The sequence below is a fragment of the Strix uralensis genome, chromosome 21, assembly GCF_047716275.1.
Source record: "Strix uralensis isolate ZFMK-TIS-50842 chromosome 21, bStrUra1, whole genome shotgun sequence".
Classification (NCBI taxonomy): Eukaryota; Metazoa; Chordata; class Aves; order Strigiformes; family Strigidae; genus Strix; species Strix uralensis.
This window is the reverse complement of record NC_133992.1, coordinates 3242532-3270303: the sequence shown is the minus strand read 5'-3', so window position 1 is coordinate 3270303 and position 27772 is coordinate 3242532. Positions and strand designations below refer to the sequence as shown.

The window sequence follows — 27772 nt, the reverse complement described above, 5'->3', positions numbered from 1 at the left end:
TCTGGCTCAGCACCCCACCCTTGCCATGCTGTGCACCCTTGGTGGGCGATGCCCGGACACGCTGTCTGCGTAACGCCAAGATTTGGGGCACGCGAGGGCGGCTGAGGGGCAGTGAGCAAACCGCGCGGGTGCGTTTAGACCAGGCAGTGGTGCGGGAGTGCTGGAGCAGCCCCGCTGCGAGGGATGACCCAGGCACCTTTCACCCAGCCGGTGGCATCAACCTCCCTGCAGTGACCTTGTCCTCGGTTTCCCTTGCTGGAAGAGCCACCCTCATTGTCCTCCCAGGCTGCCAGGAAGAACCGAAGCAGCCTGAGCAGGGGATGCAAGGGGCAGGGCGGAGGCAGGGGGTCAGCGTGGGAAAGTTGGCGCTTGGGTGACTTTCTTCTGGGCAGCATGTGCACCGCGGGGCTGCCCGTCCTCCCCAGCTCCCCTCCCGGCGGCCAGGTGCCGGCAGGATGCTGGCAGCTCCGCTCCCCACCTGGCACGCTGCTCCCCAGCACGCTGGGCAGGGCCGGGGGTGCCGCGGGGCTGTCCCGGTGGGCAGTGCCCCAGCGCCTTGCGCCAGCACCTCTGCCAGTGCCCAGGAGCCGGAGGGTGGGCGAGGAGGGGCCCTTTTGGTTTTGCTGCCTTTATCTGGGTGGAAATCAGCTTCTGCCCATTCTTGCCTCCCCGAGGTGTGAGGCCAGCCTGTGGATGTCCCTGTCAGTGGCACTGGGGCTGCCGGGAGCCTGCGCTCCCCCAGCAACCCGCCCACACTCACTAATCATTTACTGGCTAAATTAGTGATTAACTCCTTCCCCTGCAGCCTTGGCAAGCCTGGCCGGGCCAGCACATGCTGCTCATGGGTCCCTTGCCAGTGGGCTGGCCTACGGGCCGTTGCCACCACGGCACAAGCCATCACCACCACGGCACAGAGGGACCTTTGCCGGGGTAGGGACACCCAGCAAAGGGACGTGGTGGCATGGGCCCCCCGGCTGTCCGCTCCTGCACTGCTCTGCAAACACATCGCTGTGCCGTCACACCCTTGCTGAGCTGGCAGCGAGGGGACACGGGACGCCTGCGGGGTGGCAGGGGGAGCTGGGGCTTTCCTGTGGCCCCACTGAGTCAGGCTGTCCGGCAGGGGCTGGGGAAATGAGCCAGGCAAGGTTTCATCACAAGTGTGGGGGCCACGGCTCAGCCAGCCCAGGGGCTCTGCTTCAATGAGCTTGTTTGTCCCTTTTTTTTTATTTATTTTTTTAATTTTTTTCTGGGCCAGAGGGGGGAGAATTCCCTGCCTCCAGTGAGGCATCCCTGTGGCATCCCACAAGGGCTTGGGCACCCTGCTCCCAGCTGCTGCTCCTGCTCCCACTCATCCCAGCTGCAGAAACCCAGGGGGGTTCTGGGGAAGGTTGGGGTTTCAAAGACACCCTCACCCCCCCAATATATTTAAGTGGCAGCGGAGGGATGACATGGTCTCTGGAGGGCGTGTCTGGCAGGAGGGATGTGGGGCTTTGGGCTTGCAAAACGGGATGTGGGCTGAGGGGAGGCTGCGGATGACTGTTCTGCTCAGATTTGTCAGACGCTGGTCTCCAGCCTCCCTGGGGGGTGTGTGTGTGTGTGTGCACATATGTGTGTGTGTGCATGGGTGTGTGTGGGCATGTGTGTGTGCGTGGGGCTATGTATAAATGTGCAGGGGAGTGTGTGTGTGCATGGGGGTGCAAGGGGGTATGCATGGGGGGGGTGTGTGCTCATGGTTGCTCGTGTGTGTGTGTGTGCGCACGTATATCTGTGTGTGTATGAGATGGGTGTGTGCATATTTGTGCGTGGATACATGTGCTGCTCCGGTCAGGAGCCCCTCAGCCGCCGCACACCCTGCGCCTGCCGTCCCCACACCACCCCGTGGGGTGCATCTGGGAGAGCCCCATGCCCTGGCTGCGGCCGGGGTGCTCCCCCCAGCCATGCACGTTTGCTGCCGCCCCGCTCAGCGCTGGGGGACCCGCTCCTTGTCCCTCGGTGGGGCTGTGAGCGTGGTGGCCATGCCCTGGGGGCCAGCCAGGCCAGCGTGGGGGCAGCCGGGGAGCAGGAGGCAGCTCTGCGTCCCCAAAGGCCCAGCTGCCAGGACCTTGGCCTGGCTACTGCGGGGGTGCAGAGGGGCGAAGACTATTCTGGGTGCAGAGGAGCCATTCACCCTCCCCTACTTTTTCCCCCTTAAGCTTTAACCCTTTGCTGCCCACTCAAGATCCTGCCACATCAGGAAAGGGGAAAGACACCTCCAACCTCAGCTTATCAGGTGTCTTTGAAGGGACACGGGGGGATGCTCATCCAAAGAGCAGCTTTGCTGAGCATCCCCGGTGGGCCCTGCTCGGCGGCGTGCGGCTCAGCCCAGTGCTGGGGGAGGCTGAGCTGCTCCTCAGCCCTACTGAGCCACCTGGGCTGAGCCACGTCCCTGCAGGGCTCTGTCCCACCTGGGATGTGCTGTGGTGCTGCGGCAGCCCTGATCCTGCAGATAACTCCGTAGGTCATGGGTGCAGCCTCTCCTCCATCCTCGGTGAGTGAGAAGGGCACTGCTGTTGGGTGGGAGCCAAGCAAACTGTGCAGCAAAACCTGTGCAGGATCTGACCTCCCTGCTGCCAGATCTGCTGACTCTGCCGGCCGTGGCCTGAGCTATTTAAAGCGTCACTCTCATTTTCACATGATTTTGAGGGTAATGGGGAAAACGAGCTCCGGCCACGCACTCGTGCTGGCAGGGCTCTCTGCATGCCAGGGGCTGCCAGGATGATGTTCCTGGAGCACTGCTTTCCCCACCACGGTGAAATGAACTGCAGGCAGCAAACACAGGCAGCTGGAGGGAAGGATATGGTCAAGCGATAAGGTCTCTGGGCTAGACCTGAAGCTCATGGCTCATTTTTTCCCCTTGGCTTTGCTCTAAGAGGTGCCAGAGCTGGGGCTGGACCCCATCATATGGGAGGTCAGGGTAAGAGCTGGCTTCTGCCTTAGGATGTGGATGTGTGGGGCTGCTGATGGTGCTGGAGATGCTTCCAAGGACAAGAGCCAGCCAGTCCAGGCTGATGGACCAGCTTGGGCAGCTTGGCACAGCTTTTGGAATCCTTCTGAGGGCGAGATTCACCTCCTGCCCTGGTTCAAAGGGACTAAAACTGGACCAGGGCTGCTCTGGCCGGGCTGTGACCTCTCAATGCACGAGGGCTGCACATGCCTTTGAGTCTGCAACGCGCATGGCTGGTGGCACGGGCTGCTCCGGTGCTGTTGCCTTCCCACCTGGCCCGTGCTGTTGTGCTGGCGCTGCTTTGGTCTCAGTGACGGCTGCGGTGGCATGACCGGTTGGGGGGGTGGACAGGAGCAGGAGCCACCTCTCCCAGCCGGTTTCACCCAGATGAGCCTCGGGCTCCACGGTCCTCGGGTGTCATCCGGGACAAGGACAAACCTGTGCTGCTTGTTTCGTCCCCCTGCCAGGGTGCCCTCACGGGAGCTGCTTGCCCTGCCGTGCCAGTGATGGTGGTGCTGGCTGGGTAGGTGGTGGGGAGGGTGTGTGGGACGGGGCAGGGAGGGCTGGGGATGCGGAGCTGATGTGGCATAGATGGACCCTACTCCTTGGTCCCGGCATCCCACCCAGCCCTGTGTCCAGCCTGACCTCGGGGGTTTGCCTGGCAGGTGGGATAGCCAGAGCCCTTTCTCTGCCCTCCCCATGCAAAGCCGGCTGCTGCAGAGCCCCTTTATCTCCTCCTGCAGCCGCCACGTGCGGCTTAGTCATGGGGATGGCTGGGGAGGGAAGGAGGAGAACCCGGAGGCCGAGGAACAGATGAAGTCTGTGATCAGAGGTGCCGGTGCTGGGGCTCCTGCTGAGCCAGGTGTTGGTGGGTGTTGTTGGCACGCCTCTGTGACCACAAAGCTGGTGGCTTCCCCTTGCTCTTGCCAGAAACCAGAGGGACGTGCCAGAGCCTGTGCCAGCCCAGTAACCCTGGCTGCTGGGGGACTGGTGCCTCTGCACGGTGCCGTTTGCAGTGTGCGGGGCTCGATGTGATGGGGACTGGGGTGGCAGCACCCGGAGCAACGGGAGGGTGTCAGTGTTGGGAGCTCAGGGGTCCAAAAGCAAACACCAGGCTTGGGAAAGCACGGTCTGTGGGTGACTGGGGACACCCGGCACCGCCCTGCCAGGTCCCTGCATGTGCACCCGGCTTGCCGAAGCGCTTTGCTGTGGGTATCTGAGCCCGCACCCAGGACAGGGCGGTGGCTGGGTGGGAGCCAGCTGAGCCCCATCTTTCCCTCATCCCGCCATGACCTGGGGGGAGCTCGAGTGTGGGGCTGTGAGGAGATAGGGGACACAGCTCCCTGGACTGTCACTTGTCCCCAGACCCCTCCAGCTCTTAGCTAGATGCACAGCCAAAGCTGCTCGTAGAGCAACGGCCACTCATGGGTGGCCTCAGTTGTGTAGCCGTGGGGGAGGGATGCTCTCCGTGGCCCCCAGCACTGCTGGGGGGTTTTGTTCAGCCTGGGGAAGGAGCCACTGGGTGGCTTAGCGGGTTCCCCTGTGGCACACATGGGCCCCATGCAGGGTGCTATGGGGTTGGGGCACCCACTGGCATCACACCGTGGGCTTCCCATCCTCTGCTCTCAAGCAAAGCCCAGCTGTACCACCGCTAGCAGCCCACATCTTGCCAGATACAGTGTCACCTTGTGTCACCTCTTTGCCATGCCACTGACCACCTCCTCCCGACCCCCCGCGGGGCCCTGACCCTCTCGCTTGCCCAGGGCTGAGCGTGGTGGCTGGCGGGGTAGCCAGGGCTACTGGGCAGGGAGCATCAGTGGCCCCCCAGCATCCCCACTGCACCCCGGGAGGGGCTTGCTGAGCTGAGGGAGAGTTAGTCACCTTGGATATTTGACTGCAAATCTTTTGTTTCAATGTCTGCAAGTAATCGACTTTTGCTTTTCCATTTACTTAAAACCTCCTAATTGGTCCCGTCGTTAATCAGGGAAGAATGGGTGACTAAGCCGTCTTGCCTGCCCAGGGACCTGGGGCTCTTTTTTTCCCATGGACTGAAAGGAAATGAAACCTCAAAATGTCCTTTTAAATCTCAGCTGTCAGCATCGCTGCCCAGAGCCCTGGCCAAAATCATACAGTTTTGTAGACGGGAGTTGCAACAGAGGTGTGGTGCAGATGCAAGCGCGACATGACTGCGAGCTCTTTCTTTTCCAGGAGAAAATGCCAAAATCGGGGGTGAGGAATTTCTCTGGTGGGATGAGCAGGCGTCTTGTTCTTTGCCGCGAAAAAATGTCGCTTAAATTTGAAGGGATTTTCAGCCCTGGCACGGCAAGGTGCTGGCCTGTGGCGCCTGCTCCCATGGTGCTGGCAGTGCCAGCGTCTCCTCGGGGATGGGTTTATCTGCCCTCAGCTGTTGTCCTCAGGCGGCGTTTTCCTCCGGAGCTGCTCATCCCACGGGGATTTGCAGCACCCTGCAGCAAGCTGCTCCTTCGTGCAGGCTTGGCTGCGAGCATGGCTTTGGGGCAGCTGCTGCTGGAGATTTTGGCTCCCGCTGAGCTGTGCCGGGGCCGGCGCGGGGGTCTGTTTTGTCTGGGTTCACGCCCCCAACATCGTGCTGGCTCCTGCACCGGGGATGCATAGCCAGCATCGTTCCTCTCCGCGCCCATCGCCAGTGCTCTGGCAGAGGCTGAGCCGTCGGAAATAGTTGGAGGCGACTCAAATTCTTTCCTTTTCACAGGCTCTGGGGCAAAGTTGAGAGTGAAATTCAAAATAGAGGCCCCGTGTGCCAAAGGCAGCTCCGGGGAAGTTGTCTCCCTGGACCTGTGATGCTTTGTGATGGGGTTTTTGGTGTAGGAGCCCCATGTGGGGTTGAGCTGGAGTGGGGAGGGCAGAGGGCAGGGTGATGCGTGGGGCAGGGTGCCGTCTGGAGCAGGGTGCATGTGGGTAAGGGTGCTGCCTGTGGGATGGAGGGGATCTCCTCCAGTGTGGGGTGCTGAGGGGCACGTGGCAGCTCAAGCTCTCCCAGAACCTCGGCCTCCCCCCAGTCTGGAGGCAGGGGTCCTGGTGGGGGTCCCTGCCTTGCGCAGAGGGTGACATGGGGACTGTGGTGGGGGCCGGGCTGTCCTTTCCCCTTCGAATCTCCCTGCTGCGTGCATGGCCCTGAGCATCGCTGGCTGCAGAGCCTGGAGCCAGCCAGCCCCATCCTGTAGGATGGTCCTTACGGGGGCACAGTGGGGTTGGGTGGGTGTGAGTGGGGCTGAGGATGGGGCGGGTTCCCCCCAGTCTCAGCTGGCCGAGGCGGTTGGAGTGGGGTTGGGGAGCTGCACAAGGCACGGGAAGCTGTCAGCATTGCCGGAATCAGCTTAATGTCAGGAATTTCCTGCTGGGGAGAGGAATCTATGGCATTAACGTGAAAGGCCAAAAAAAGATCATCTTGACCCCAAATTAGTCCCTGGGCTGGATGGAGAGGGCAGAGGGCAGCAGGCTCAGCTATGGCCCTGCACCGAACCCTGCTCCAGTGGGCAGAAGGATGATGGGAGGTGTGGGGTGGGTGGGGAGGGCAGGGGAAAGGTGTCCGTGTGGGGTTCTGGGCTGTCTGTGGCAAGGAGACCCCCGAATCCAGCCCCTGCCTAACGTGGCTCTGCTCTCCTCTTGCAGAGAAGACTGGGAAGGTGCTGGGGGAGTTTTGCCAGTGCTACAAGGAGCAGTATGGCGTAGCGCTCTTCAACAGCGTCCGCTATGAGATCGAAGGCAACGGAGGGCCGCAGGCCCAGCTGCTCCACCGCAAGGTAAGTCTCTGGCTCCGTGCAAAGGAGTCTGGAACTGGTGGGGAGCTCCATCCCCATGGCCAACGAGCACAGACTGATGTGCTCCCCAAAGCCTGGGCGTGTCCCCTCTCCCCATTCCACCCTGCTGGGGCAGGATGTAGTGCCCGTGCCACTGGTCCATCCCATCACACACCATCCGTGAAGCTTGTGGGGCTCCCCAGGAAGGTTTTCTATCTGATCCCATGCAATGAGCACACCAGCAAGCAGGGGCAAGGCTGGGTTTTGGCTGCAGCCCCCATGGATGAGTTTGCTTCATGCCAGGGCTGGCAGGAGTTCCTGGGACTGCCTTGTGCCCAGGGAAGCCCTGAGTGGGTTGTGCTGGGCTGTTGTCTTCCTGCTCCTGGGTGCGAGTGGTGCTCCAGCCCAGGCAAATGCCCAGGGAGGGGTAGGAAACTCCTGGAAGGCATCCCTGACCCGGCAGGTGAAGAGGAGGTGGCTCTGAGTCTGATCTTCAGGAGCCACATATCTCCTGCCTGGCAAAAGGTCTCCAAGCATCTCCCCTTGTTGCTTGCGGCTCCAGCACCCGGGGACAGATCCTGCCCTCCCCTCCCACCTCCAAAGGCAGATGCACGTCAGCTGGGGCTTCTCGCCGGCAGAGAGGGTTTGGGGTTGCTCCCTGGCTGGGTTGGTGGAGCTGCTGTCCTGTGTGTGCTCCTTGAAAGCAGGAGGAGATGTGATTGCACATGGGGATGGGCTTCTGCTTTTATCTGGGGCTTAAGGGAGTGTTTTTTTAAGAAATCTAGAAATTGTGTCCATGAGATCAGACTCAAGCCCTGGGTGCTCACAGCGGTTGTCTCCCTGCCCACCCACAAAGGTGACACCTTGCCCAGGCACCTGGATGTGCCCCATCTCCTCTGAAAGCTGCCTGGGTGTTGGGTGTGTTGAGCAAAATAAAGGTGTGGAGGTTCCTGGGCAGGAGCCAGGCACCCAGCGTCCTCGGCAAAGCGTCCCTTGGGTTCCTTGCAATTTGACAGATGCCTTCAGCACCCCCCGGGGGCTACCTCCATCCCGAGCTTGGTTGCTTCATTAAAAAGCTCCAGCAAGCAGCCCAGGAATGTCTGAGGAACGGCGGCGAGGCGGGGAGGTCAGGGACGCTGTGCAAATCTTTTAAAACACCAGTGTATAAATAGGACATTCCTCTTCCGCGATGTCCTGTCTGCTGCCTGTCCTCTGCCAGTGTCCCGGCAGTGCCACCGGGATGTACCGGCGCTCCCAACATCCTGGGGACAACATCTCCTCCAGCTGGGCTTTGCGCTCCCCAACTATGCCCAAAAAAGTTGTGGATGTCAAGGAGATGCAGGGTAGCGTCCTCCCTGTCCTCAGGCAGGTCCAACCGGGATGTGGCATTTGGGTTTTTTAAATTTTATTTATTTATTACCTTTATTTTGCAATCTCTGTGGGGATGTGGTGCTCAGAGGCAGCTCCCACAGTGATACCAGCAGCTGGTGGCCCTCCTGGACAGAGGGGGACAGCTGGGCTGGGGTCCAAAGCGTGGCTCAGTCACCTGAAATGCCAGCAAGGAGCAACAGCGATGAGAATAAGGAATGAACGTTTCTGTCTTTGGTCTCTCCAGCCAGCGCCACTGAAAAACCATCCCCAAGCATCCTCTCTCCTCATAACAGCCTCTCCTGGCCAAGCCCCAAAGCTGACATACCCGGACCCTGATCTCGCTCCCCATCGCTCCCCGTCCCCGTGGCAGGGATACAGGCAGTGCAGGGCCCTCCGCCCGCGCTGTCCCTGGTCCCCTCCCTGCCCAACCTAGCAATTTGGCACATACCTGCCTGTCCCAAATATTTGCCGGGGTTGGGTGGTGCTGTCTCAGTGCCTCCCCCGGGCAAGGAGGGTGTGTGAGTAGGGGATGGCTGTGACAGGGCTCCCAGGTTGCTGATGGCTGTGAGCAGCCAGTCCCTGGCCAAGGTCCCCTGGACCCATGTCAGAGCTCAGACTGGCCTTTATTTGATTAGCAGCTGGTCTGTAGGGCTTCGTCTGCCTTGGCAGCGGTTTCGAAGCCAGTTTAGAAGGGCTGATTCTCCTTGGATGAGCCACCCTGGTGAGATGTTGATGAGGACCTGGCACCACCTTTCTGTCCCCATCACTGCTGGTGGCCTTGAGTGTTGGGCTCTCATGGCTCCTGCTGTCCCTCAGCCCTGCAGGGCTTGCTTCATGCTTTCTTCTCCCCCTCCCAAGGCCTTTGGAAAGCAGTAAGGAGCAGCGAGGTGCTGTCAGCCTGTTTGCTGAGCCAAGCTGCTCTCAGACCTCCTTACCACCCACGGGGTTGTGGGGTCAGGCGGTAGTGGGGAGCCTGGGGAAGGCAATGGGTTGCCTGTGAGCCAGGAGAGGGACAGAGCAGGGAGAGGAGAGGGAAAGGTCCTGGTGCTGGGTGCATGGTCCCAAGCCCTGGCTGGTCCCTCCTGACAGCCGCCATGGTGAATGGTGGGTGGCCATGGCAGGAGAGGTGGTGGCTGCACGCTCCCGCCCTCACGAGAGCTCTCAGCTCTTGTTTATGTTCCTGGGATCATAAAAATTCTTGGGACAAATTCTTGGCTCGCTCAGCCAGCCTGTGTTTGGGATGGCGTAAACGCTGCTGGCGTATGGGCCAAAAGGTGCTGGAGAGCTGGAGGGGGGCTGCTCAGCCGGGGGGTGGAGGGGGGGGGGGGGGGGGGGCTCAGGGGCGTGGGATGTCCTCAGCCTGTTGCTGGTCTTCCATGAAGCCCAAAGCATTTAAACATCACGTGGTGCTGAGCTCTACAGGGTGGCTTCTTGCTTTTCCTCTTCCATGTCCCATCTGGAGGCCATGCTAGGGCAGGGCTTGGTTCCTGCCATCCACAGCTTGCCTCTGACCTGCACCCTGGCAGGACCTGCTGGTTGATGGCCACCACCGAGCAGCACCATGCATGCTCCCGCCTGCCCTAAGCTGGGGCAATCACAGTAGTTGAGGTTGGGAAGAGTTGCTGGAGGGCTCTGCCAAGTGAGCTCGTGTCGCTCAGCTGAGCTGGGTGTACCTGCCAGGAAGGAGATGCCAGGGACAGAGGTGTGACCACTACCATGGTGAACACCACCACGTGCAACTTCGCTGCTGTATGAGTAGCCCCTCTGACATTTTCTAGGGCTGTGCATATGGTCATCCTCCAAGTCGTCACCCAGACGCACCTATTCAGGCACCAAAATTTGCAGTGCTATAGGAGATAATCCAGTGGTGAACCTGGAGACCCTCAGCATAGCCCTAGTGCAGAAAACCCCACCCAAACCCCCCCACCCAAACCACCACTAACAGACCTTGCTGAGCTTCCCGAGCCAGGCCGCCACCTCTCCCCCCTTTCTTCCCCTCCCCGTGCCATCCACCATGTGTCTCCTCCTCACAGGTCCCTCTGGAGGACCACGTCATCTACTCGGGCAACCTCTTCCAGTACATCGAGGAGAACAAGAAGTGGAGGAACCGCTTCTGCGTGGTCCCACACAACTATGGCTTGGTCCTCTACGAGAACAAACTGGTGAGGGGCATCACCCTTCTGCTTGTCTCCGGTGGGCACAGCTCCAAAGGGGGACACCCCATTGCTGTGGTGGTGTGGCCATGCTCCCCATCATCCATGACCATCTTTTTTCTGCTCAGGCCTATGAGCGGGACCTGCCACCCCGCCTGCAGGTCAACAGTGCTGGCTACAAGATCCTCACCTCTGTGGACCAGTACCTGGAGCTGGTGAACAGCAGCCTGCCTGGTAAGTGGCTGCAGGGTGAGGAGGATGCTTGGGGTCCCCTGCACCCCGATGCTGCTGGACATCCCTTGGGGACCTTTGGGAAGGGGTAATTTTGGGATGTAGGCATCCCTGTGGGGTGGTTTCGGGGTGTGGGGCTGTAGGGAAGAACAGCCCTGTTCCCCTCCATGGGTGTAGGGTGCAGTGTGAGGTATCTGCTACTCCGGTCCTGCTGCAGCCACTGGGGAAGGAAGGAAAATGTGTTTGCAGTTCCATGAGAGCTGCCCCACGCTGCTGCCACCTCCCTTTCCTGGCGGCGCTGGGCGAAGGCAGCAGCTCTCGCTCCTCCATCCAGACCCCCAGGAGGAGCCGCCACCACCCCGCTTACCATCCTCCTGCCCCGCGTCCCTAAAGGCCAGGGCAGCCCCCAGGGAGCGGGGCAGGAGCTGCTGAAACAGCAGGCCAGCAGCTCCGGGGAGCGTTCTGTGCTGGAAATAATGATTTTTTTAATTTTTTTTTTTTCAATTTTCACTTCGGATTTCCTTTTTGGAAGAACGAGCCTCTTTGAACTTCTTTTGCCCCATGTTTTTGGTAGAATTTTCAGCAAAGGCACTGGGAAGGAGCTGAGGGGTCTTGTGTGCTCCTGCTGCACCCCCAGACCCAAATGCTGGGCAAGATGGACGCCCCCAACCCTGCAGCATCCCCACCCCTGTCCTGCCCTGTCTGCTCCTCAAAGCATCCTTCCCCCCTCCACAGGCGTGATGCCCAAATCGGGGCATTCCCCCATCCTGAAGTGCCCCACGGATTTCCCCCTCATCCTCTGGCACCCCTACTCCCGGCACTATTACTTCTGCGTGATGACAGGCAAGGAGCAGGAGAAGTGGCGGGCGGTTTTCCAGGACTGCGTTCGGCACTGCAACAATGGTGAGCGATGCTGGGCTGGGGGGGGACACACACAGGGGCTCCGGGGTGGGGAGAGCATCATCCTCCTGCTCCAGAGAGGGTGCTGGGGACCCTGCAGTGGTTGGGTTGGGTTTTGGGCAAAAGGTGATGATTTGGAGGTTAAGAGGAGGAATTGGCTGGGAGTTGTTGAGCATCACTGAGCATCTCATCCTCTCCCTGAGCGAGGTGGGGGAGCGGGAGGGATCCAGCTGCCCAGAGCATCCCGCTGCCCGTAAGGAACGTGATGCCTGCACCAGGGCAGGCAGCATTTGCAGGACCCAGCACGGAGCCTGGCTCAAGAGACACCCTGATGCCTATTTTCCACCCTGAGGTAGAAAATATTTGGCAATTAAAGTCATCAAAACTCCAAGCCCCACAGTCCTTCTCCCTGCCCCGCCGGCACCGCCCGGGCACTGGCAAGCGAGGGCAGCCAGGGCTGCGGGCAGAGGGGTGCAGGGCTGCGAGGGGCCGGGGCGGAGGCGATACTCTGGCAGGAAAACACGATTTTCCTGCTTGGCTGTGGCCTGTGCGCTCCTGGGCTGAGACCCAGGTCCTGGCGGTGCCTTGGATGGTGAGAAGTTTCCTGGGGAAGGAGGTGCCAGTGCTGAAACCTGCTCAAAATCGGGTCTTTTAGTGGGCAAAGAGCAATGCTGCCTAGTTTTTAAGTGCTTCTTTCACTCCCGGGAGCTCTGTGTAGCCCTGATTTTGCTGGAGCTACTGTTTAGGGAATGGAGTAATGGGGTTGGATCTGGAGCCTGGGTTTCGGTGAGGGTTTCCCTCCTCCCATGTTAGATTAAATCAACTGAAAGCCTTGCTCTTTCCCTTCCTTTTGGTGTTCCTCGCTACAAAACACATCCATGTGCTGTTGGTGAGCTGGGGGTGTCTGAGCTTGTCAGGATGAGCATCTCCCTGCAGCCCACCTGGGGCCTGGGCTCCTTTGCAGGAGGCTGGGAACAGTGACCCCTCCAGCCACTCATCCCCCCGGGATGTTGCTGCAGCATCATTGCTGCATGCAGTTCAGCGCCCCAGGATCCCCTGTGCTCGCTGGCTGGACACACAAAGCCAGGGGAGCAGCAAACCAGCTCCTGATAAAATAGGAATTGATCTCTCTTACTAACAAAAAGCCAATTTATTTATCTTTAATTTCCTTTCTCTGGCTGCCGGGTGCTGCTGCGGGAGAGAGGAGAGATGTGAGCCCCTCTGCTATCCCCAGTGCCAGCCAGTGTTGTGCCATTAAATCCTCTCCTCCCTCTCCTCCTTCTCAGCATGTGATGAAAATAACTTACAGGGGTGGGCAGTGGCAGGTTTCTGCATTTCTACAGCCTGGATTTCTCTGTGAGATGGTTCTTCCCTCCCAAGCCCCATTTCTGCCCCTCACTGCTCCTGCAAGGTCTGAGATACTGTTTCAAGTTTCATGAAAGCTCTTTTGTTGTTGTCGAGCAATTTGTCTTTTTTTTTTCCCTAAATTAGAGGCTCTGTTTCTGCCTCCGGTTGTGATTAGTGTGGGAATTTTCACCTCCCTTTTTAAGACTGTATTTTTGTCACACCAGCTCTTCTGTAAGGACCAAGGACATCGTGCAACATTGTTCCTCACGCAGGAGGTACCCAGCCTGGTTTCCCTGGAGCCTGGGTGTCCTTGGCTGCTCCGAGAATATCCCGTGCCCTGTATGGTGGCATGCAGGGCCGGAGCAGTGCCCACCCCGCTGGCTCTTGCCCCTAGTTGCGGGCAGGCTGCCCCATTCAGCTGTTTTTTGGGCAAAAAGCAGTTTCAAACTCACATTTCTTCTTCAGCACTGTTCCCTCAGTGAGAGGAGATCATCCTGTGCCGTGAGTGGGGTGGACTTTGAAAAAGTCGAGGTGTAGCATTCCGGTGATCCTGCGGTGCACCATCACCCCGGGAGCCTTTCCAGAGTAGGGTCCAGGCTTGGGCAGTTGTTTCCCAACCCTGACAAGGCGAGCAAAGATCAATGCTTAATTAGCCACATATTAATGAAGCAAACTCATTAAATCTGCCCTGTGAAGTGGCATGATGTCTCCTTTCAGCCAGCCATGTCTGCTTGTCCCTGGGGCTGGCTCCCCGCAGCCGGAGCCCACTGTCCTCCGGGCTGAGCCAGGGACAAGTGACCCTGGCTGGACAGATCCAGGTGGCTTCACAGAATCACGGAATCATTCAGGTTGGAAAAGACCTTGAAGCTCCTCCAGTCCCACCATTAACCTCACACTGACAGTTCCCAACTACACCAGATCCCTCAGCGCTGGGTCAACGTGGGGGCAAAATCTTCTCGGGGGACAATCCTGCCCTGCTCTCTGCATGGTTTGGAGGATGAAGTTTGGCTGTAGCAGCTCTGGCAGGGGGCACTGAAGCCCATACCAGGCTGCCCCACCCGGGAGGCGATGCTGAGCTGCAAGGACCCGTGGATGGAGAAGCACCGGCCCCTGAAAGCTCAGTCCAGCTCTGGCTCCCACCGAGCACTGAGAAAGGGTCAGACTTCACTTTCTCAGCATTTTTTTCCCTCGTATATTAAGCTTCCCCTTAGGAAAAGCTTCTTAGGCTTGGAGTTAAATGTAATCATCTTAGAAAAATCTGTGTGCCTTGGAAAAGATCCGCTCACTACCCTGGGCTGTCCTTGGAAGGGGAGAAGCCACCCCTGGCTGTGTCTCCCCAGGACACCGGCTTGCTGGGCGGTCCAGGGCCATGCTACGACCCGCTGCTGTCATCGCTGTGGGGATGCTCTGGGAGCCTCTGAGCAGGGCGGCTCTGCTGGGGGACCCTTTGCCATAGGGCTACCCTGGGCTCAGTCCCATCCTGCTTCGCTCCTGCCAGGGCTCCGGGCATGAGGAGGGGAGTCGGGGTGCTGGCGGGGGGGGGGGGGTCCGCTCCCAGGAATATTTCTCTCCAGCTGACAGGCACCGGAGCCTGGAGAGGCTGGGATGAGGCAGGACACGCGTGGGATGTGTGTCAGTGGGCTCCTGGGCGGTCCTGCCTGCCTGCTGCCCCCATCTCCTCCTCCTCCTCCCTGTGGGATGTGGCCGTGGGCTCCCAGCACCCTGCCCCTCCTCCTGATGGGTGCTGCGGGAAGGTGGGGGTGACACTGGAGCCCCCCTGGTGCTGGTGGCCCCGCAAGCCATGCTGCAGTGACTCACGGCAGTGACATGTCGGGGGCAGCCCAGCCAGGCAGAGCCCAGTGTGACTCCCACAGGGCTGGCTCTGGGACTGGGCTGTGACTCAGCCCGATGCCTCTCGGCCACTTTCCTCTTCCTCCCAAGCTGTGCCGCTCCCTGGAGGGCTCCCCCTTCCTCCAGCACCCCTGGCTGCCCCGTCCTGTGGTGCTGGTGGGCTCGCTGAGCCCCAGGCAGTGTCGGGGGCCACTGAGCCCCCCCATACTGGTGAGCCACTGCTTCTGCTGTGTCTTTGGGGCTCACTGAGCCCTCAGGTCCCCAGACACTGCGGGGGCTTGCTGAGCCCCCAGGTCTTGCTGCACCCCTGCTCCTGACGTGCCTTCAGGGTTTGCTGAGCACCTGGGTCCTCACACACCATTGGGGTTCACTGAACCCCCCATTCTGCTGCACCCCTGCTCCTGGGTGCCTCCCTGACCTTGCTCTGGTTCTGGAGGGGATCAGTCTGTGGACAGAGTGGGAGCCCCCCCAGCTGCTGGTGTGTCTGGGAGACTGCTGCCCACCCCCCCAGGCAGAGACAGTGGCCGGTGACAGCCCTGAGCTCCTTGTGTGGGTCTGAGGGTGTGGGGGACCCCCTGCAAAGGAGGGCTGGGGATGCCACAAGGAGCTGGGCTGCCCCTCGCTCCCCATGCCGGGCTGCCCACTCATGCCCCCCATCCCCTCCCCAGGGATCTCGGAGGACTCCAAAGTGGAGGCTCCAGCCTTCACGGACGCTGTGCGCATGTACCGCCAGGCGAAGGAGCAGTACGGCACCTGGGACATGCTGTGCGGCAATGAGACCCAGGTGAGGACCTGTCCCCCCAGGGCTGGGGTGGGGGGCTGTGGGCTGAGCAGGGTCCCCAAAGCCTCCTGCCTTCGCAGGTCCTGAGCAACCTGGTGATGGAGGAGCTGCTCCCCGAGCTGAGGACCACCATCGGCCCCCGGCTGAAGGGCAAGGCTCAGGAGCGCCAGCGGACCTGGATCCAGGTGTGGGGCTGGGGCTGCTGGGGGGGGTCACTGTCACCTGCCCTCCCCCTGCCTGCACTGCCTCTGCTTTGGGGGCTGCGTTGCCACCTCCCTTCCCCCTTTCCTGCCTGTCAGAGCCAGTGCCGCGCCCCCGGGTTGCCCCCTCTCTTGGCCCCTGCCAAAGAAGCCGTCCTTATTCTCCACTGTGGCTTTTTAAAGCTCCTTGTTGTGCCCCTGTGAGCAGCCCTGCCCATCCCTGCCTGTGCTGCCTTGTCCCTGGGGCGAGGGAAGCAAACAGGAGGAAGCCCAGCCCCAGAGTGAAGCCCGTCCTGGCTATATTTAGCGAGCCATTTTTAGAGCAGCACAGGCTAAATCCAGCCTGAACCCTTGCGAAAGACCGAGGGCTCTTCAAAACTGCCTGTTGAAACCTTAAAAGCTGGTAGATAATTACCACCAGGCTCATAATGTGTCACTGGAGCAGCCTGAAAACACACAAACAGTGCTTTTTCAGTAGCTGTGGTCTTAGCTGCAAAGCTGGGAAACCCGAGGGAGGGAGGGGTGGGATGGCTCTGCCTCCCGCCGGGCCCCAAAATCACGGTGTTTGGCTGCAAAGTGAGCGTGAAGCCTCAGCCAGCAGCCACATCCTGCTCACGGCGCTGGCTCCTGAGACCCCAGGCAGGCTGAGCGGGGCAGGGAACAGCTTTCAAATGGGTCAGGGGCTCTCCTGCCCAGACCATCAGCATCCCCAGACCTGCAGCATCCCCTGACCCGCCTGGGGCAGGTTGGCTGATGGAGGCAGTGCTTGGCTCTGGCCCACTCGGGCACCACTTCGAAGCAGCATGGGAGCTTCATGTCACCCAGCTGAGGGATCCCTGGTGTGAAAAACCTTCTGCCAGGCGGCGAGGAGGGGCCCGATTAGGGCATGGGTGAAGGCTCGGCAGGTCCTGCAGGCTGGAGGTGATGGTGGCAGCAGCAGGAGGTGTGGGGGCAGCTGAACACCCCATCTCTCCCTCACCAGATCTCAGATGCCGTCTATAGGATGGTCTATGAGCAGACCAAGGCCCAGTACGATGCAGTGATGGCCAAGTGTGAACAGGAGCGGCCCCAGATGGAGAGTACCATCCGCACGGACATGGACCAGATCATTACCTCCAAGGAACACTTGGCCAGCAAGATCCGAGGTAGAGCCCTGCGGGGAGACGCATGGACGTGGCTGTGTGTAGCTGTGTCCATGACCGGATCCTGTCATGGCATCACCACTGTTTCACCAAGGTGTGGCTGTTTCTGGGGTGCAGCATGGCTCCTGCCAGCATGGCCCGGAACCCTTGGGGAGATGCCAGCAGTGGCCAGGGTGCATGTTCCTCATTGGCATTGTCCCAGGAGGTGGGGGACAAGGTGGGCAGTGACTCCCCAAGCCAGGCAGTGGGGCAGGAACGGGTTCAATAGAGATCGAGGGCCCCCTGCAAGAACACTTTGCGTTGCCCTGTAAGTCTGTGAGACCTTTCCTGGAGGAGCAGGTCCCCCTCCCTAGGGTGGGTTTAGGACCTGATTTGCAGAGCTGGAAGGGTAGAGCAAGAGCCTCACCACGCTCACTCCCATTCTCTGCCCAGCGTTTGTCCTCCCCAAAGCGGAGATCTGCGTCCGTAACCATGTCCAGCCCTATATCTCCTCCATCCTGGAGGCCCTGATGACCCCCACGAGCCAGGGCTTTGCTGAGGTGCGGGAGGTGTTCTTCAAGGAGGTGACGGACATGAACATGAACATCGTCAACGAAGGTGGCCTGGAGAAGCTGGTGGAGGTGAGACCTGGCGATGCTCCTTGCTGGCCAGTGGGCTTGGGGGTGGCAGGGCCAGTCCTGCTGCCATCCTCAGCACGGACAGTGCTGGGGGACCCCAGGCTGAGAAAATACATGGGGATGAACCCATGTGGGGTGGCGTGTCCCAGCCCTGAGCACACAGAGAGGCTGACCTGCCTGCTGAGCTTGCCTTTATCCCCAGTACATGGAGAAGCTTTCCCACCTGGCCTTCCACCCCGTCAAGATGCAGTCATGCTATGAGAAGATGGACCAGCTGAAATTGGAGGGCCTTCAGCAACGATTCGATGTCTCCAGCACGTCTGTCTTCAAGCAGAGGGCCCAGATCCACATGAGACAGGTGGGACAGGGACCGGGATCCTCCTGTGTCCCCCCAGGCTGAGCACTGAGGGGTGGGGAGCGGAGGCAGAGCAGGTCCAACTCAGGCAGGGCTTTGGCTGGGATGTCTGTCCTGTCTCAGGGACTTTGATGTTGTTGGCACCCAGCTAAGGGTGTGTGGTGGATCTGGCCACCCCTTTTGGTCTGGAGCCAAGGGCAGGAGACAACGGGTGGGCAGCAGCGTGGGGCACCCTTCCAACATGGACTCAGCACCCAGGCTTGGGCATCACGGCACGGCTGCGCCTTTGCCACTGAGCCCACTGGCACCAGCAAGGCCAGTAGCCCAATTCTGAGGTCTGATCCAGCCAAACCTGGCACGGGGTATAGAAGGAGGGGAGTGCCAACCAGTTTTGGGCACCCTCCTCCCCCAGCACCCTTGGTCCCCAGGGTGGAGCCCATGGATGCCACGCTGGGATGCTGGGGACCTTGCCAGCATGAAGGCTCATCTTTGTGTGGCAGTGCCCCAAAAGAGCCCCCTGCCCACCCCCATGGTTGGTCCCTGTGGGTCCCCCTGACCGTCTGCCTCCGCTCACAGCAAATGGACGACGCCGTGTACACGTTCGAGACGCTGCTCCATCAGGAGCTGGGGAAGCTGCAGGGCAAAGACGACTTGTGCAAGTCTATCCAGCGCATCCTCGAGAGGGTGCTCAAGGTGAGGGGTGGCAGGTTGGGGGCTTCGATGGCCTTCAGTGGCCTTACTCCAAGGGCCATGATCCTGGGGAAGAGGACAGGAGTGACCTTTCAGATTTTAATAGAAGTCTTCTGGGGAAATATATCTTTGTATTGAGCTTTTCATGCATTTTGCTGGGATGTGGGGCAGGTGAGTGGGAAACCACTTGGAGGAGCCAGGTCCCCTCTGACCACATGCATCACCAAAAGCCACCCGGGGGTCAGACTGGCCCGAAAACCCTTCTGCAGACAGCAGTGGAGGAGCCGGCTCTGACCTGGGCTCAGGCACCCCAGCTGGCTGGAGAGAAGGTTGCGAGGGGCAGAGGAACCTGCTCACACCCATGCAAATGGGTTGGGGGGTGGCTTGTGCCCACGGGCAGGGGAGCTGCCGGCCCACAGCTCTCACTGACCCGGGGCTGCCCTCTTGCTCGCCCTCCAGAAATACGACTACGACAGCAGCACTGTGCGGAAGAAGTTCTTCAGGGAGGCCCTGCTGCAGATCACCATCCCCTTCCTGCTGAAAAAGCTGGCACCGACCTGCAAGGGGGTAAGAGGGTAAAGTTTAGGGTGTTGGGGAAGGGCCATCCCCCCCTGCAGAGGGGCTGGAGCATCCCTCCCTCCTGTCCCCCTGGGCTGAGCGGCCTCTCCCCCGCGGCAGGAATTAGCCAAGTTTCAGGAGCTGATCTTCGAGGATTTTGCCAGCTTCATCCTGGTGGAGAACACTTATGAGGAGGTCGTGCTACAGTCGGTGATGAAAGACATCATGCAAGGTAGGGTCCTGCAGCACCAGGGAGCCTGGACCCGCTCAGCTCTGAGCCCCGGGGGGCTCCAGCACCCTGGGTGGTGAGTGCTGGGCTGAGTCAGTGGAAGCTGAGCCTGGGCTCGGCAGCACCTGGAGGGCCTGTGATGGGTGCTGGGGGCTGGAGGAGGGGGTGATGCTGTGCAGGATGCTGGGGGCTGTACCAGGAGCAGCGTTCCCACCTGACCTTCCTGCTGGCAGGGCTGAGTGGTGGGTGGGATGTTGAACCCTCTGCCCAGCTCGGGACACCTCTCCCTGCACCCTACACCCAAGGGAGAGGTGCCCGAGCCCGGTGGGTGATGCCCCATGCCCCCAGCCCATCTGACATCTCTCTCGGTGCCCCCAGCTGTGAAGGAGGCAGCCGTGCAGCGGAAACACAACCTGTACCGCGACAGCATGGTCATGCACAACAGTGATCCCAACCTGCACCTCCTGGGCGAGGGCATCCCCATCGACTGGGGCGAGGAGTACAGCGGGCAGCCTGAGGCCGAGCCGGAGGCCGAAAAGCGCCGCAGGGCCAAGCAAGTGGTGTCAGTGATCCAAGACGATGAGGGGGTCCTGCCCTATGAGGTGGGCGCTGAGGCGTTGCTGCAGCCCGGCTCCCCGGAGCCACGGGAGCCAGAGGAGCTGAACCCTGGGGTGCTGCCGAGCTCCTCGGATGGGGTGGAGGAGATCCGGGAGGTGCTGGCGAAGGAGAGCCTCGGGGACGGTGTCAAGGCGGAGGAGCGGCTGACGAACGGTACCGATGCCACGCGAGAGCGCGGTGCCACTGAGGAGGTGGTGGCAGGGTCTGTCCCGGGTGATGGGCCCTGCCAAGGTCCAGCCAGTGAGGGGGACGGGGTGCACGGCGCCGCTGCGGCATCGCCTGTGCCGGCAGCTGAGGTACCCTCAGGGCCTGGTGTGACACGTGCTGCACCAGCATCCCCCATGCCAGCATCACCCGTGCCCAGAGCCGACGTCCCATCAGGGGCCAGCGTGCACCATGCCGCACCAGCATCCCCCAAACCCAGAGCCGATGTCCCATCAGAGGCCAAGATGCCCTGTGCCACCCCAGCATCACCTGCACCCAGAGCCGAGACCCCGTCACCGTCCGCCAGGACGGCTTGCCACCAGCCCAGTGACAAGGAGACGGGCGAGGAGGTGGCCCCCACGGGTGGTGAGTGCAGCCCCCCACAGCCCATGGGCACAACAGAGAGCGGTGAGGGGGTGCAGACTGAGTTCTAGCCCCGGGCCCCCCCGCCATGGACTGGCCCCGGTGACACCGGGGGTTGGGGTAGGGGGAATAGGACCTGCTGCGCTGCCAGGGATGGAGAGCGGCGCTGCGGGAGAGGGAGGGGATGGGAAACACCGAGACCTTATTGCCTAGCCGGGGGGGGGTCCCCGCTGCTGCACAGGGCTGGCCACAGCCGAGTGGTCCTACTGGGTTGGACTGGGGGAGGCCCCTAGCCCGGCACGGGGCACCCCCTGCGCTCTGCTCTGTCCTTCTTCTGCCTTATTTTCTTCTTTTCTACTGAAGAGATGCTTTATCTGCCCCTCAGCTCAAGCGCCTGGGGCTGCCGGGGGGGCCAGCACTAGCCCCGCTGTGGATGGGTGTGCGGGATGCTCCCTGCTGCTCTGGGGGACGTCCCCTGCCCCAACCCGGGGGGTTTCCTGGGAGCCTGCCCACCGCCATCCCACCCAGCCGGCTCCGGGAGTGCCAGCAGGAGCGGGGCCACGGGGGATGATGGAAAACATGAGAGTGGCCGGGGGGCACGGCAGGGGTACAGCAACGCTGGGTGGCTTGAACCACTGCCGATGGGGTGAGAGCTGGGGCAGGCGTGGGCTCACGGATCCCAGGCTGGGCTCACAGCACCCAGCACCCACCCCCGGCCACCCTCACCCCGGGGTCTTCTAGCAGCTCTTGAAGTTCAGAGTAAAATCTTAGTGGGGAGGGTGGCACTCACACAATGTCTCCAGCACGGCCTGGCAGGACTGGGCTGCCTCCGGGCTCAGGCTCACCGTGCAGTGGGGTGACCCCAGCTCTTGCCCCCCCGGAGCTCCCCAGCACCACGCACAGATGATTTCTCCGGCTCTCGGGCTTTGCAGATTTTGGTGCCCGCCGTGATGGTCAAGCAAAGAGCTGGTGCTTTAGCAGCGGTTTGCTGGCAGCCCCAGCAGCCCTGCCTGCCGTGGGGAGGGGGACGGGACTGGCGCAGCCCCACACAGAGATGCTAAAAGCCCCCGAGCTGGTGGGGGGTTGGTAGGACTTCTGAGCGTGAGACGTGTGTGTGTGCAGAGCAGGGACCAGCACCCCGACACTCGCCTGTATTTTAGGTGCCGCTGTTTCTGCCTCTGAAGGGGGGTGCCCAGCCTAACCCACTTGGGAGGCCCCCCAAAGTGCCTTGCTTTGGGAACTTAAAACCTGTCTCTTCCAGGATATTTTATTAAGAAAGTTATACAAATGTTTAAAAATATGCTTATAATAATTAATAAAATGGAAAAGCTTTATTTAAAGCCAGAGGAGACTGTCCTTATTCCTGAACTGCCCCCCTGGGGCTGTGCTAGAGGGGGAGGGCTGGGGATCCCCACTCCCACTGTGACTGGGGGGTGTCACATCCTAAGACCACCCAGCAGCCACACAAGCCAGGAGCCAAACGACAGAAGGTTTTATTAAAAGGGGTGTCCCAAGGAAGCAGCAAGAGACACCCACAGCAGCAGCTTCCCCGCGGCACAGCCACACCAACAGCTCGGGGGCTGCTCTGATCCCGTCCCTGAAGCACTATGGGGGGGGCAGCAGGACCCCCATCATCCCCAGAAGGCACTGTGTGAAGAGGGGCTTGGTGCAGGGCAGCTCTGGGCGGGAGGGCAGCAGTGCCTGTCCCCAGCACATCCCCTTCCCTGGCAGGTCCCTGTTCCAGCCAGGATGAACCCCCCTGAGAAGTGGGAGGAGAAGGAAATGTCCAGAATCCCTCTGCCATCATCACCCAGCCAAAGCTCCCTGAGAGCTGGGGGACAGCCACCTGCTGAGGACGGTGGCCGTGGCAGCGTGGCAGAGTGCTGGCCACAGGGCTCCCCTTTCCCAGCATCTCCCCCCCGAGTCAGGCCAGCACTGAGGGTCCCCGCAGCAAGTCCCTGGGGTGCTGCATCCCGCAGAGCACGGGGACAAGGACAGACCCAGCAAAAGTGACAGCAGCTATTCCAGACAAAGTAGCAGGAGTTGTGGAGCACATCATCCGCCGTCCCGGAGGGGTGCCTAGCCCCGACCGAGCAGGGGGTACCCCACGAAATAGCCCAGCGTGGAGCCCACGATGGCCCCGAGGAAGATCCAGGCATTATAGGACATGACAGCCAGCATCACCATGTAGCCCAGCACCACCTGCACCACATGGAACAGTGTCTGGCCAACATGGTACTGAAACCACCTGTGAAAGCAGATGGGAAACCCCATCAGTGAGGGGCTGGGGCAGCCGGCAGCCCCCCATGGCCAGGAGCCGCTGGAGATGGGTTTGGGGAGCGGGCAGAGGGATGGGTCTGCAAATGGCAGCGCAGGGGGAAATCCCACTCCAAAGGCACGGGGAGGATATTATTAAGAGGTTGGCAGTAAGAGCAGCCTCAGGCATGGTCTGGGATTAAATACAAGAGAAAAAACCCAAGACTTGGCTCAAATGGCTTGTGCTGGGAAGGGAATGCCCAGCCCAGCCTTGCTGGAGTGCCTGAGCCGCTGCTTGTGCCCATCCCCACACCACGAGGACCCTCCTTGCACCCACGGTGGCTCCTGGGGGAACATGAGCATTTAAGACAGCTGAAAAAGACTCTGGGCATCTCCCAAAGTACCTGGAGGGGCTGGGATGCCCTGGGACCACCTCCCGAGGCTGTCCACAGACCCCTGTCCTGGGAGCCTGTTACTCCACGACTGCCTCTTTACAACCTTGCTCCTCTCCTGCGCTGGCCCAGGGGCCATACACCCCTCCCTGAGCCCCCCCGCAGCCCCACTGGCCGGGGGCAGAGGGGGCCCTGCGGTACCTGCCCTGCGCGGGGCCGGTGTCCCCCTCCTCCGGCTCCATCAGCGACTCCCGGCTGAGGCTGTGGGGCAGAGCCAGCAGCGCCCGCCGCAGCAGCACGGCCTTGCCCATCTTGACGGCTTCGTACAGCATCGACAGCAACAGGATCACCAGCACCGAGAGTGCCATCCCTGCACGAGAAACACCCCGCCGCTGCCCATCGCTGTGCACCGGCAGGAGATGGGGTGTGGGGGCGAGAGGGGGGGCACAGCGGGTCCCAGCACGGAGCGCTTGGGCATATCCACGGGGTAAGGTGGAGGGAATGGAGGGCTCCTGGGATCGGGGTTGGGCTGGAGCAGCAGGCAGCAGGTTTGTGAAGCGTTGGGAAATGGTGTATTTAGCCCAATCCCCCCTCTAAATTCCTAGGGAGTATTTTTTGGAGGGAGTTGCTCTGAAAAAAATAAGCATCTTTGCATTGACTCCACAAAAATGTGGGGGTTGAAATATGATGCTGGGACAATAATTTCAAAAAAAAAAAAAAAAAAGAGTGTAAAATAAAACGGGAAGTTGAGCCATCACTGAGTGACCTGGCGGGGGTGGCAGGTGTGGGAGGTGATGCTTCCCACACCTCCCTGCCTGCTGCTCTTAGCTTGGGGGGATCAACCCCCCCCACTGGGAATTACCAGAGCACAGCACGGCTCATCAGGGTAGGAGAGGGTCAGCCAAAGACGAGCTGTGCCCTCCGAGCTGTGGGGTGAGCGCTGTGTGGAGCCCATCACGGCTCTGCCCCAACCCCACCCTGTGCAGTAAGTGCCCCAGCCCTGGTGCTGGGTGGGGGCCCTGCTCTCCCCCCTCCTAGCCCATCGCTAACACTGCTCCTGCCAGAAATGCAAAGCCCCTGTTCGTTTCTCTGCCCCGCATCACAGGATCAGAGAATAGTTTGGGTTGGCAGGGACCTAAACGATCATCCAACCCCCCCGCCATGGCTTTTCCCTGGGCAGAGAGCACAGCTGGTGACGGACAGATGGACGCACAGACGGGTGTCTCAGGGCTGGGCTGGGGCTGGCAGCCTACCTGTGGGGGTGTGGACACTCCAGAAGTCAAAGAGCAGCACTGCTGTGTCCGAGAAGTAGAAGGACATCTGGAAGAGAGGCCAAGGGAAAGGCAGCGCTAGGAACCAGCTCGGGGTGAAGGGGCAGAGAGGGGCTGGGGCACCCCCATCTTCAGCAGGTCCATGCACCCACCACCCCAAAGGGCTGAGCACCAGTGCTGATGCTCAGCTGGGGTTTTACCAAATGGTGCAATTTTTTTCCCCATTCCCGAAACAGAAGGAGGAACTTGCACTGAGTATCACAGTCACGCTGACCAGGCTTAACTCTTCCCTTGATTTGTAGCAGGACGATTTTCACCTCTAGCAGCAGCTCCTGTGTGTGTCTGGGCTGGCGAGAAAAAGCCAGTCTACCCCTGCGATAAAGAGAGACAAGCCCAGGACTTCATGAGCCCGGATTTAAGAAGGGAAGGTCTGTGGGAGACAGACGGAGGCTGGTGGACACTGTCCGCAGCCTGAAGCGAAGCCGGCTGGTGGTCAGAGCCCAGCCACCCCCCCGCTTTTCTCTGCCTCCCAGGGGCTTCTCTTGCATCGCTGGGACAGGCCAAAGCACCCAGAGCCACAAGTACAACCTCCTGACGATGGGGGCCAGGTCCAGGGATGCCTCCCTGGCAGAGGAGCATCTCAAGTCCAAGCACTTGGGGTTGCTGAGACCTACAAAGGCATCAAACCCCCTTCTTTATCACGCTGAAACAGGAGGAGCTCTTATCTAACAAACCCGCTGATATCACAGCTGCCATGTCTTGCTTTTTGAATTATTTTTATTTTATTTTATCCTCCCCTTGGTGAATCTCCACAGGTAGTGTTCGCAGGGCTCGTGCCCTCTCCTCTGACACACTGACCTGGCCTTAGCCGTGCGTACCCACCGTTACCGACACCAGCAGATGCGGCCGACGGGACTGGCCTCGGACAGAAATACCGTCCAATAACTGGGTGTCCACGCTGCCCACGGGCTCTAATTACACCCTTCAGCCACTGCCTACCCAAAGCACATTAGCACGTGTAATTGGCTCACACTTTTAAGCTTCCTTTGGCAACAGATTAATGATAATTAGCCTTTAAATGAAGTTATTTCTCCTTTGCAGGCTTCACCCACAAGTCTGCAGCACCCTGTAAGGAGAACTATCTGAATGGGGTGCCATCCCGAGGGACCTGGACAGGCTGGAGAGGGGGGCCCGTGTGAACCTCATGAAGTTCAAGAAGGCCAAGTGCAAGGTCCTGCCCACGGGTCAGGGCGATCCCAAGCACAAAGACAGGCTGGGTGATGAGTGGATTGAGGGCAGCCCTGCAGAGAAGGACTTGGGGGTATTAGTGGATGGAAAACTGACTGTGACCCAGCAACGTGCGCTTGCAGCCCAGAAAGCCAACCATGTCCTGGGCTGCATCAGAAGTGTGGCCAGCAGGGCGAGGGCAGGGATTCTCCCCCTCTGCTCTGCTCTCGTGAGACCCCCCCCTGCAGTGTGTGTCCAGCTCTGGGGGCACCAACATCAGAAGGACATGGACCTGCTCAAGCAGGTCCAGAGGAGGCCACGAAGATGCTCGGGGGGCTGGAGCACCTCCCTGTGAGGACAGGCTGAGAGAGTTGGGGGGGTTCAGCTGGAGAAGAGAAGGCTCCGGGGAGACCTTAGAGCGGCCTCCCAGGACTGAAAGGGGCTACAGGAAAGGGGGGAGGGACTCTTGATCGGGGGGGAGGGATAGGATGAGGGGTAATGGTTTTAAACTGACAGAGGGCAGATTTAGATTAGATATAAGGAAGAAATTCTTTCCTGTAAGGGTGATGAGGCTCTGGCACAGGTTGCCCAGAGAGGCTGAGGCTGCGCCCTCCCTGGAAGGGTTCAGAGTCAGGTTGGACGGGGCTTTGGGCAACCTGGGCTAGTGGAAGGTGTCCCACAGGCAGGGGGGTTGGGACTAGATGGTCTTTAAGGTCCCTTCCAGCCCAAACCATTCTGTGATTCTATGATTTTAGGGACAGGGGAACAGAAGTGACCAGCAGATGATCCCCTCACTGTACCAGGACTCCCAGCTGGGAGTGAAGCCACGTGTCTTCGGGTACCCAGCGTGCCTGTGAGCCCATGGCTCCTTGGGCCCATGGCCCCTTGCTCCTCTCCTCCAGCGATGCTACAGTGCGATTTCTTGCTGGGTGAGATGTGGTGTGCAAAGGTCAAGAGGGCAAGTCCTAAAAAATCTCTGCACTCTTTGCAAGAGGGGAATTACGCTGCCAGGGCGATGCACCAGGCCCAGGGATGCGACCCTGCCCTCACCCACCTGCCCACGCAGGAGTGATTCAGCTGGCGCCTGGGTAAAGCTGCACCCAGTTCCTCCTCTGCACTTTGCAGGTATTTGCACACGCAAATAAAGCTGCTGAAAAACATCCCGCGCTGCCTCTGATCATGTGCACAACATGTGCATATAGTGGCTTAATCAGCTGCAGTTTTGGGGTTACTCTTTGTCATTAAGTGAAAAACCAGCGGTGTCTGCGTGGAGCAGTGTCAGGCTGCCCGGCGCATCCCGACCTGCTGCTCCGGTCCGACCGGGACACCCAGTGCGGGGCATGTGGGGAGGAGCGGGACGAGGTTCCTGCAGCACACCGACCCTTGGTGTGCAAAATAGCATGGCAAGCAGGATGCCGGCCCAACCAGCCCAAGCTGCAGCCCCACGCTGGGAACAGTGGCCTGGGGAGGTGTCCCCATACCAGGATGCTCCTTGGAGAGGGGGTGAGCCACCCCCTGGGCCTCACAGGGATGCTGCTGCGGGGCCGGTGCCAGCAAATCAGGGGGACTCAGTCTGAGCTTGGAGCATGAAGCAAACCTGCTTCAGGGTGATGGTTCAAGGTCTGTGCCATGACTTGAGCTCCCGCTGCGAGTGTCTGGTGTAAGCCTGTACTGGGCGACGGAGAGCGGGCGATGGGACAGACTTTGGGGTGGGGACACGGTGGCACAGGGCTGCGAGGAGCAGCCAGCCAGCCAGCCAGCCAGCTAGCCCACCCTGGGCACAGCTCGCCAGAGCCCCGGCGGAGCCCCGGGGTGAAGCCCGGGCTGAAGGGGGCCCGGGGTGCCGGAGGGCGGGTGGCGATGCCACGGCCTTTAAGCAGCGCCTGTCCGCAGCGAGGTGCGGGGCTTCAGGGGTGATTTGCGGGCCCCCCCGCCCGCCCGGGACCCCCCGGCTCGGCTCGGCTCGGCTCGGCTCACCTGCATGGCGGCGGTGCAGAACCCGTCCCGGTGCGGTGCAGCCCAGCTCCGCTCCGCTCAGCTCAGCTAAGCCCAGCCCAGCTCAGCCCGTCCCGGCGCGGGCGCCTGACGCGCGGCGCGGGGCTCCCCGGGAGTTGTAGTGCGGCGGGGCCGCGCCGGGAGCGCGCCGGGGGGGGGACCGGGTGTCCCCCCAACACCCCCCCCCTCGGCACCGCCCCCCCGGCTCAGCAGCGGGGAGGGGGCTCAGCCTCCTTGGGGAAAGAGGGGCCTGATCCCC

At 60.7% G+C, this 27772-nt stretch overlaps 2 protein-coding genes across 3 annotated transcripts in view; one reads left to right on the top strand and one right to left on the bottom strand.

The window, feature by feature from the left end:
• Positions 1 to 21712, top strand: part of NIBAN2 (niban apoptosis regulator 2) — a 31455-nt gene extending 9743 nt beyond the window's left edge. Inside the window, exons 2-14 of the mRNA XM_074891177.1 lie at positions 6635 to 6765; positions 10167 to 10295; positions 10415 to 10520; positions 11253 to 11420; positions 15284 to 15399; positions 15477 to 15581; positions 16579 to 16741; positions 17171 to 17358; positions 17558 to 17713; positions 18287 to 18403; positions 18860 to 18967; positions 19079 to 19190; positions 19566 to 21712. Coding sequence (XP_074747278.1) covers positions 6635 to 6765; positions 10167 to 10295; positions 10415 to 10520; positions 11253 to 11420; positions 15284 to 15399; positions 15477 to 15581; positions 16579 to 16741; positions 17171 to 17358; positions 17558 to 17713; positions 18287 to 18403; positions 18860 to 18967; positions 19079 to 19190; positions 19566 to 20443 — 2477 coding nt within the window. The 3' untranslated portion in view covers positions 20444 to 21712. The remainder of the gene's footprint in view (positions 1 to 6634; positions 6766 to 10166; positions 10296 to 10414; positions 10521 to 11252; positions 11421 to 15283; positions 15400 to 15476; positions 15582 to 16578; positions 16742 to 17170; positions 17359 to 17557; positions 17714 to 18286; positions 18404 to 18859; positions 18968 to 19078; positions 19191 to 19565) is intronic.
• On the bottom strand, positions 21689 to 27772 carry SLC31A2 (solute carrier family 31 member 2). 2 transcript variants are annotated; one of them, XM_074891178.1, is made up of 4 exons: positions 27496 to 27772; positions 24274 to 24340; positions 23222 to 23390; positions 21689 to 22620 (listed from the first exon to the last, which is right to left on the bottom strand). In XM_074891178.1, the coding sequence occupies exons 1-4, from the start codon at positions 27499 to 27501 to the stop codon at positions 22452 to 22454; spliced, it is 411 nt and encodes a 136-aa protein (XP_074747279.1). In that variant the 5' UTR covers positions 27502 to 27772; the 3' UTR covers positions 21689 to 22451. The 2 variants fall into 2 exon arrangements, with proteins under 2 accessions (XP_074747279.1, XP_074747280.1); XM_074891179.1 differs by lacking the exon at positions 24274 to 24340 and having other exon boundaries at positions 27496 to 27771.